This window comes from Manis pentadactyla, chromosome 7 (assembly GCF_030020395.1).
Source record: "Manis pentadactyla isolate mManPen7 chromosome 7, mManPen7.hap1, whole genome shotgun sequence".
Classification (NCBI taxonomy): Eukaryota; Metazoa; Chordata; class Mammalia; order Pholidota; family Manidae; genus Manis; species Manis pentadactyla.
Genome location: NC_080025.1, coordinates 17,518,825 through 17,529,120, shown reverse-complemented (window position 1 = coordinate 17,529,120; position 10,296 = coordinate 17,518,825). Strand labels below are relative to the sequence as shown.

The 10,296-nt window shown below is 42.1% G+C and overlaps 1 protein-coding gene across 8 annotated transcripts in view; it reads right to left on the bottom strand.

The window, feature by feature from the left end:
- Window positions 1–4,776: 4,776 nt before the first annotated feature.
- Window positions 4,777–10,296, bottom strand: part of DLC1 (DLC1 Rho GTPase activating protein) — a 333,929-nt gene continuing 328,409 nt past the window's right edge. For all 8 annotated transcript variants that reach the window (XM_057505150.1, XM_057505151.1, XM_057505152.1 and 5 more), the window contains 4 exons: window positions 9,979–10,197; window positions 8,957–9,174; window positions 8,026–8,199; window positions 4,777–7,267 (listed from right to left, as the gene is read on the bottom strand). In XM_057505150.1, coding sequence (XP_057361133.1) covers window positions 7,147–7,267; window positions 8,026–8,199; window positions 8,957–9,174; window positions 9,979–10,197 — 732 coding nt within the window. In that variant the 3' untranslated portion in view covers window positions 4,777–7,146. The remainder of the gene's footprint in view (window positions 7,268–8,025; window positions 8,200–8,956; window positions 9,175–9,978; window positions 10,198–10,296) is intronic.

The window sequence follows — 10,296 nt, the reverse complement described above, 5'->3', positions numbered from 1 at the left end:
TGGTTCACCAAGATACGTATTAGCCTGTCCTTCTTTGTGTTCCCAAGGAAGGCATACTCCTTCCTTTTTGAAAGCCGTGCTTCCTACTGTGAGCCCATTCTTTCCCTATCACAGAGGGCCTTTGATGCTGTGTGCATCCTCTCCTCCCCATCGGCAAATTTCCTTTGTCTTTAGACGTATGCCTGCGTGCACCCAGACTTAAGCAAATTTGGCCCAAATCTGCTTTCTCTGACTACCACCTTGCAGCTGTGTCCTTGACCTGTCTAACCTACCGAGTGACCATTAGCTCTCCCCAGGGCCTGACCACCTCCCGTAATATTCCTCTTGTAACAACTTTAGAGAGCTGTCCTTGCCCAAAGGGGGCAAAGGATAAAGAATCCCTCAGCTATCTAGCAGAGACAGGCCGAACACATGTAACCCAAATAGAAGCAAAATAAACACAAAGTGAATTCAAACAGCCATACCTTTATCATGATGTACCAGCCAGGTTGCTTTGCGTCTGGAAATTTCACTTCTCCTTTCCTCTCCTAGGGTGGCAGGAAAACATAGTCCATTTTCAGTATTCTGAGTCTCAAGGTGAGATATGCTTGAGCTCTTTGAGATACTGCAGCATTTCACATGGTCCCCGGGGGTTCACACTTCTTCCTGCTCTAATAATCTCTACAAAGTGTGCGAACTTTTAGTTTCCTGCCTTCTTGGAATGAGTTTAGTCATCTATTCATATTTTTACATTTTGAAATGCTGCAACAAAATAGAGCTCAGCTTATCTTTGTTATTGGAAAAAAATACATCCTTTCAGCCTGGCCTAGAAGTAAGGAAAACTAGTTTCTTTGGAGCGTGACATAAGTCCCTCATTTCCTTGGTTAATTATCTCCTGTACTAAGTGCTTGAGTGAGGAACCTTCAAGGAACCACAGATTAGGGATTCTTTCTGAGTTTCCATGGGAGTTGCTGATGGCCTTGGGCTTCAGCTTTAAAAGCCTTTGTAAGTTGCTTTTCACCGAGAACACTTTCAAATCATGTGCCAACACAAGTTATTTCACACTTCTTTCTAAGAGGCTTCTAGCCTTGATGAGCAGTCTTAAAGCACATGTGCCAACTGAAAATAAGAAATGCTTTACTTCTTAGTAATTTATAGTGTTTAATATGATAAATCTTTGACAACTTTGAAAAAGGATGGAGCATGTTAAAAGAGAGCAGATGCTTTGGAGCAAAAAGCAAGGAACCTCTGCTGAAGACACGTTGGTCTTAGAGTGGTCACCACTGACCTCTGGGTTGGGGTGTCTCACTGTCAGCAAACCCAGATTGAGAACCCCCAGCCGTGAAAGTCAAGCATACGCTTGATAGTTGGTGCCCAGTGGCCAGTCTCAGCAACAGGAAAGGAAGCCTGGGCACGAGAGTCAAAGACACCGAAGGCACAGGTACAGACCTGGAAGGGACAACTGTGGTTAGAGCAGCAGCATCTGTGAGGCACCCTCTCGCAGCAAGCCGAGAACATTCTGAGTCATTGCACATTCTTTCAGATCAGCTACATTGTTACCTCTGGTTTGCTGATGTGCAAATACTCGTTGAAAGAGAAAGAGGTCACCCAGCTGGAGCTTGAGATACGCGGAAGCTGGCCATAGGCTGGGGGAGATGCAGGCTGCATCTTGCAGTGGGTAGAATGTTGAACGAGTTATCTGACCTGAAATGCAGCCAGTTTGATTTTTATAAATATTTACCGTATTTCTTTCTTCTTTTTCTTTTTGTATTTTTTTTTTAAAGTACTATCATAGGTGAAGAGAGAGCTAGGAATTGGATTGCTTGGAAATATTCTTTGATTTTTGAAAGAAAACTTGTACTAATACAGTAGCCAATAGCTACATGCAGATATTTAAGTGTAAACTAATCTAGATGAAATAAAACTGAACATTCAGTTCCTCAGTCTGAAGGAGGACACATTCTGAATTAGGCACATTTTGAGCACCCCATGGCTACATATGCTAATGGCCACCCTAGTAGAGCAGAGATGGAACATTTCCATTGGGGTGGAATGTGTTGCTCTAGACTTTGAGTCCCTTTGCAAATGTTATATAGCTACTTTTTTTTTTCTTTAAGCCTCCCCACCTCTTTAAAGTTTACATTTATAAAAGGAGGCAACAAGGTCTTCTTCAAAGGACTGTTATGAAATTCAAATGCAGCATTAATTGTATGTAAAGCATACATCCCAGGACCTTGCATAGTTTAAATGGTAGCTCAATGAGTCCATTCCAACTTGAGCCAAACACATTTATATTTTAAAATACCTGTAACCTACAAAGCTTCTGGAAACAATTTCCTTAGGAATAAAACTATTTTTCCAGGAACAAGTCACTCATTATGGTTGATGAGAGCCATTCTTATGGGTCATACGGAGAGTAAGCCTTTCACTTTCCACAGTGCTTTGTATCTTAATAGGAAAGAGAAAGAAATGAAAATTCCCTATAAGGAGCAACATTTCTAGCTCTAGCTCTGAACTCATTTTTTTTTTTTTAAGTCCAATGAGATGAAAAATCTCTGCAAAGAGGTGTTTACACTATAGGTGTCAACACAGCCTTGGGCGCAGACAGGCAAACCGGCTGCTCTAATGCGACCTGTGTATACACAGCAAGGGTAATTACTTTTGGGCTACAGCTGCCAACATGATTTAGCAAACTCCCTGCTTGCAAAGGACTGAGAATGGGCCCAGATTCGTTGCAACTGTACAGACCTACCTGAGCTTCGCCTGCCACAGGCTCTTTGAGGTCTTCTGTAATTTGCATTCCTTAGGCAAATGGAATTTAAATTCCTTAGGCAAATTTCATCCTGATGGAACACCAAAGTGACATGCATGCATGATCTCATTGTTCAGGATTTTGGCTTTATAATCATTAATGTATGCTTCAACAGGCAGGCCAGGTAAAGCATCCGGGCTACATTCCCCTTGGCCTGCGTGAATGCTGCTTCACCTTTCAGGAGCCCTTGCTTTTCAAAGCGCCTTCACAAGTCTCTCAGTTGTACTTTGTGCTATTCCTGTGGGGTGGGGAGGGCACAACGAGGTATTGTTGAAAGTCACAAGCCCAGCGTCCTGGTCCTGGGCTGCAAGGTAAGAGGCTTCTAAACAGATGTCCCCCTTGTACCCATGAAGCAATGCAGCTGGATCAGAGGTGTTGGGTGGATTATAATTAGACCACATGTCTAATGGTTCTGTGCTTGCAAATGGGGAGAATCATGCCCTGTTTCATGGGAGGCCTAAGGAGTGTCTTTCCACATTTCAAGTCGTCATATATTCAACTTGCAAACAGAATTATACATTCTTTCAACCATTTTTCTGAGCAAAACTTCTGCCTCATATTAATTTTGACCTATTTAATTTGTCCTTAAGTATCTCAGTCCTGGGGCGGCACAATAATTTGAGACTTTGGCTAGTGTGGTTATTTTGCTATGGACCTTCATTTTCCTAGAGTTCTTCTCAATTCTGATGCTGAGGCCATGTGGACTGGTTGTTACTATGAGAAATCTTCCCAGTTAGGGAAAGATCAGCAAAAGGCAGATAGTCAGAGGTAGTGGACCTGGGCTGGAATCTCAACTCCTTCTGACTCCAGGTACCTTAATTCCTTACTACCTCACTAAGCCACATCCTCACCTTAGAACAATTATACCTGGGCTTCTCGAGGTACATGTGAGGCTTAAATGTGTGTGAAAAATGCTTAGAACTAGAATAAGGACCCATGAATGTAGCTATAGAATCCCACACACTTGTATAGCCTTTGTCTCCCCTGCACACACCACCCAACTGGTGATGTTAGAATGCATCCATTTGGATCACCTGAATTTTTCTTTAGATTTTACTTTCCAAAAATCTCACTTGTCTACATCAGCCCTGGAAAAAAAACTTCTTAAAGAACCATTTAATTTTATTAGAATTTCCCAAGTTATTCCATCTACAACTTGGCAGGCAGGGGGATGCTTTGAGTCTAACAGTAGCCTTGAGTTTTGTTAAGATCTTAGCTGCCTCTCCTGGATGCACAGGAACCTGTCCTAATGGTTATTACATGGCATTATCATTTTTATTTTAACATCTGTGAGAACAGATCTTAATTCCATGAGGGTAGGGTGATGTCAGCCTTATTCACCACTGTATCTTCAGTACTGAGCATGTTGTGAAGTAAATGGGTGTTGAAAAACTGAGTTAGATGTGCAAATGGGTGGTGTGAAAAGCTATGTAGACTCAGAGTGGGTGTCTGTGCGAACCTCCCCTCCACCCTGGTGACCTTTCACATAGCCTGGTAGTAATGCACGACTTCAGAATGATGTGAGCAACTAAAGTGGGTAGCTATTCAGGCCTAAGACATTTTGATCTTTATTTTATACAGCTCTGAGGAAACCAGATCTGGAGGCAAATAAAAAAGCCTTTGGTCTGTGTGTGTCTTCTAAAAAATTATAAAGGGGTTAGGCTTTTCCTCTTTCTGTGCCCAGAGAGTGAATAATGTTCTGAAATAAAAACCTATTTTGAGATCAATATCATGTTGTATCCAATAAATGAGATGGGTTAAGTTCCATCACAAAGAACTCTTTAATTATCGTCAGCATCCATAGCGTCTATATAGAACATCTACCTAAGCATCTCTACCAGTTTAAACTTTAAGATTCCATTAGGTTTGACCATTTCTCATCTCCACAATCTCAAAATGGGCAGTGGTGAGACAAAGGGAGGGTGTAAGACAGACAGCATCCTAGATTCTCATCCTTTCAAATAACAGAAGCTAATTCAATCAAGTCCTTTCGGCAAATAATAAATTTATTAGGTGCCTACAAGTATAAAACACTGAAAGCAGCCGGAGGGGATTATAAAGATGTGCAGGAAAGAAGCCCTGCCCTCAAAGAGCTTACAATGTAGGCAATCGGTCACAATTAGTAAATTGCGGCAAAATCATGTTAGATGACTTGAGCAGAGTTTTTGAAAATGTTCACATCCTTTGAACTCTCCTCTTGTCAAATATGTAAGGAATCTTTTCCACAGGAAGGCTGAGCAGTGGGAAAGAGACCTTTTGTGGAATTCATCCGTGACCTCGGCTTTGCTTATGAGCATCCTTCTGTTGCTTATTCTTGTAACTTTCTCAGCATCGTTTCCTAACGACCTTTGTTAGGAGAATCTCTGTGCTTCCTGAACCTTCACCAGGGTTTCCTGTTTGTGAGTGAGTGGCTCAGTAGCAGTTGGGCCTTGGAATGATTTGTAGTCTGCTTTTTCCTTCGGCAAATCTGCATTTTCATTTCAGCTGAGGCAAGCTGTGGTCTTCGGGGTGCGGGTGAGAGGCACAGCAAGGGAAAGCAGGCCAGACTTTTCCTAACGTTTAATAGTGCACTTACGGATTATATTCTGTACAGATATAGAGCAAGTTATAAACCTCTTCTTTCATTTTAATTTTTTCACTTAGGCTGTATTCATGTAAAGTGTATTTACATTAGGAAAAAAAAAAAGGTTTGAGGTACAAAACCCAAAAGAATATCTGAGGTATAAATACAAGTATATTTTAAATAATAATCTTTATCATGCTTAATCTATGTTTGAAAGCACAGTGGACATGTGGACATCTTTTATCTTAATAGTAATGTATATACAACATACAATCTTACAAATCTGAAAGCCATTCAAACTGAAAATATAAGTATATCTCCACGAGGAACACTGATATGCAAAATACTCAAATTTTAAAACTCTAATCTGCCCCCCACAAATTCTTCAAAGAACCTTTGAAATAACACTGAAAATGGTAACTAAATATGTTACAACAAAATAAAAATCCTTCTTACAATTCTCATTCATACATTATTCACTTTTGATCCATACAAAATAGATTCACTAATACTGTCTCTTGAGTCGATCTTTAACTATTACAGTAAAACCTGTATAAAGACTTCCCTTCCAAAAAATCATGCTGGTGTTTTTTCTTTTCGGTTTTTACTACAATATTTTCATTACCACTAAAATACATTCCAAGGGCATCATTATAAAGGAGAAGAAAAAGAAATGTATGAAAAACAAAGCAAAAAAAAAAAGCCACAAAACCAGAAAACCTTCGTGTTGATAAGGACAAATCCAATGAACAAACGTGTATTTCAGAAATGCTGTTAATAACAACAAGAAACCACTTGTGCAGCTGGGTTAAATCTACAGGGATTTCCTTCGGCCACACACAGTTCCATGTTCCCACACATAGTATCTTAATGACATTGTTTCTGTTATAAACATGAAAATGCGAATACTTCTAAAAGGCAAAAAGTTTTGATGTTTGTTTCAGGAGTAAATGTTAGGGAGAGTGTTCAGGTTTTACATCTCTGCTTAAAATGAAACAAAACAATGCTTTGGAGCTAGTAAGGGATGGGGTTTCATTTTTGAGCTAATCTACACTGGTCAAAAACCATATTGCTATTTGCAATCAGGTCTAAACGCAAACTGCACTTCACGTGGGACACCACAGTACATTTACTACAGTTACTTTTAAGGTAAAGAAGAGGTTGTCAAGAAGGAATACACTTAATAACTTGGAAAAAATTAAGAAATGGACAAGGGTGTTGGTTGGGTTCCCTTTCTGGATGGATCCATAGGTAGTCAGATATTCCAGGTTAAACTGGATCACAAGCATTGCTATCCATCTTGGAGGCATCTCAGTGTGCCAGACACTGTATCCCTACCTACACATCTAAGCCATTCAGCCGACAACAAACACACGTACACACACTCCTCTGTGCAAACCTTTCTGTGCTCATCTCAGTGAGGAAACATGTCAGAGTACCAACTATTCCAGTGGCTACACCAGTCCCTTAACACACTGCAAATAAAATGACACAGGTACACATACACCAACATCTTCATTATCTTCCCTACTGTATTTTATAGAGTTTTGCTTCTCAGAAGCAATTTGAATAAGAACACCTTTTTCTGCACAGTCTTATATTCCAGTCAAGGTCTACGATATAGGCCTTAAACAAACAGGAAGCAGCTTTAAAAATGTGTCAAATTGCTACAGTCAATTCCTACACTCCAACTTGCTAGTTTTGTTTCAGCATTAGACGCACAACTCCCACGGACTGGCAAGGTTCTAAAAACAAGTGCCTGGATGGTGAACGCAGTTATTTTGTTTCATAATCACCTAGATTTGGTGTCTTTGGTTTCAGTGTTCTGATTACTGAAAGAGTCTCGGATCTTCACAACTTCAGCTGCACACAAATGTCCAAAAGATTTTGTGTACCACTCTGGCATGTGGCCTCTGTAACAGAAAGGAAGCGCAGATGAATTAGTCAAGTTGGAAGGGCTCTGAGGTATCTGCAGGGAGCTCTGAATGCACTTCTGATTAGCAAAATGAGGAAGTAAAGGTTACTCTCACTATCCCCAGGTAATCTCTTGGCACACCCATTACACTTCTGGAATTAGAAGTTTGTCAAGGAATAACATACTGAGTACAGAACTGAGTGAAATTATTCAGAGAAAGCTTTGGCACATATAACAAAAACAGATTGCATAGATAGTAGAAAAAGTACCAAGATGTAGACATTGCAGATGAGAATTTACTTGACATGAGAGCCACTTTGGAAAGTTTTCAAAGGTTCATGTTTTTTGGTCTGTATTGCTGCATTTCACTAATTTTCCTTTATAAATACACATTCATCTATGGCACGGAGTCTAGGCCTAATTAATGAAAGGGCATGTCACATTATTCAAACACCTTTGAGTATAAAATGGGAAACATCTGCTTGCTAGGTCAAACTCCCACTTCCTATGGCTTTATATTTGTGGCAGAACTGCTACACCCACCTTGCTTTAGTACCATATTCTCTAAGGGATCGGCATTAGGAAGCAGTACCCAAAAGCCCAAGAAACATGAAGGTGTTACTTTGTGAGTACCACTCTTCATCAAGTACAAAAGACACAATAGTGTAGTCTTTTAAGCCACTCTTTGTATCAGACAAAAAGTCTCAATCTTCTTTGGGACCATCACCGTGTCAAAAAGTCAGTATCAGCACATACCTTAGGTCGGCTCTGCACATGTAGGTGAGTTTGGACTTCCCTGACCCACAGGGTTCGATCAGGTACCTGGACAGGAGCACATTGACCCTCACGCCCACCACAGGGGCCCGGTCATGATCCACGGAGGTGAGTAAAAGGGCACATGCCCCCTTGGGCAGATTAGTCCTCCACGTCCTGTAGACACAAAACCAGAGGGGAAAAAGATGGAATTTCCTGGAAGCCAAGTTTACAATGGGGCCTCACTCTGCAAGGAGACAGCTGTGGGGCAGGGTCAGTGGCCATGGGAGGCCCTGCCCTGTGCAGCCAGCATCCTCTGAGCTTTGTGCAAGGCCTCCTGAATATGAATAGTTCTGTACAGAGCCACTTCTGCAGCCGGTACATAGACTCTCAAAGTCAGTTCTGTGACAGAAAACAAATTTGAAGTGTGACCGAAAACCATTTTCATATGTCACAAATGTATTAGAATATGGACATCCAAATGAATGTTGCTCTGTTGGAAAAGTTCTGGACAAATGATGTGACATTTACTCAAAGATTTTTGGAATTCCTCTTTCAATAATGTCTCCAGAGAATTTGTGAATTACATCTGAATAAGCTTTATGCAGAGCTCACACTTGGGCCCCAAATGTTATTTCCTGGCTTAGGTGCTCACTAGCTGTTTCTAACGAGAAAATCTATTCTAAAAGGGGCAAGAATACACTATGCATGAGCATATTCCATCGATGGTGCCTCTATTTCTGAGTTCAATTCCAAAAGAATACAAACCACTTTCGGGGTTGAACACACTGTTTGAGTAAACATAGATACATTCCCCATATTTGGAAAGGTTAAAACCCTTTTCCAGAGGCACCTGCTCCACTTTAAATGACAGTCACCATCTTATAACTGTCAGTGACAGACACGTTCCTCCCTGCCTCGGTGGAGCTCTCACCTCAGAACGACGCAGTCCCGGGCAGGGTGGGGCGCCATGCTGTTCTGGACGTACTGGTAAATGTCAGTTTGGCTGTCCAGGATTTCAATCACTTTTGAATCCAGCAGGTCTACGTCCCAGAGATGCTGCTCTTTAAGTAGGCGCTTTAAGACTTCCTCAGGCAGAGCAGGAACTTCGATGGTTGACCTCCAGAGCCTCAGAGGGGGTCCCTCACTCACCTGAAAAGAGCATGTCTTTTCAGTGCTCAGATAATTCACACACACCGAGGCTTTGAAGGCAAATTGCTGAGCACATGGGCCTATGTTTAGAGGTCAGTGATTGGCTCTGGACTTAATAGGCTGCTGTCCCCAAGGACATTCAAGAGCAGGCCAGAATGCCTGGCCTTTGGCTGATTTTTCTGGTCAAAATTGTTATAACTGTTTTCCTGGGACCGATATTAGGGCCCATGCAATAAAGTAAGATTATTTATTTGTACCCCAAAGCCTGCATGGGCATCCAGATGCTCTGTTTCTTTCCTTCCACAATGGTAAAGGTGATATCAAACACACACTGCCTCTGGCCTATCATGCTAAGCTACATTAGATGCCTTCAAGAGGTTTCAGGTTAATTTTGCCCCCCAAACACTCCCTGCTCATGAAAGGGCCAAGAGAAGAGTGATGAGAACAGAGGTGAGTACAAGAGGATTCTGATAACTTATGAAAAAAATGTAAGCACATCATAAAATGCCCTAAAACTCAACACCTCTAGTAAAGCATCCCAAGAACTCAGGTGCGAGTCCGTGGCACCAAGATCCATTAGCTAGTTGGACTCCTCTGGGGAGTGTTAGATGAGCGTCACTTCCTGCTGGACGGCTTTCCTCTCCTACCTGGGGAATGGGGACCACCTGTCTGCCCAGCTCTACAAGGAAACGAGCGGGTGACAGGTCCCCACGGACAGCTGTGTTGGCAAAAGGCTCTCGTTCCTGCTGAAGCCAAGTCCTGGCCACTGGAACTTGTGCGGCTGACGACAGGGAGAAGACTTACCTTCTTGTAGGAGAGCTCGGCTTGCTCAGATGTAGAGTAGCTGACCCAGCCTTTAAACTTGTCTTTGACCTCTTTATACAGGCTATCCACACAGTCCTGGAGGAAGTGCTGATAGTCAGCTGGTTCATCATTATGCAGGCGTCCCAACGCTTCTAGCGTGAGGGGCTTCAGCTCCTGTTCAGTATAGGAGTTCCGACATCGGCTCATTTCCTCTGGAACCTGGGAGGGACAGGAGAGGCCACAAGGAGGTTTGTTGCCTGGATTCATTCTCGCTGACCGTTGCCGGACGTGGGGGCAGAAACAACAGACAGGGTTCTC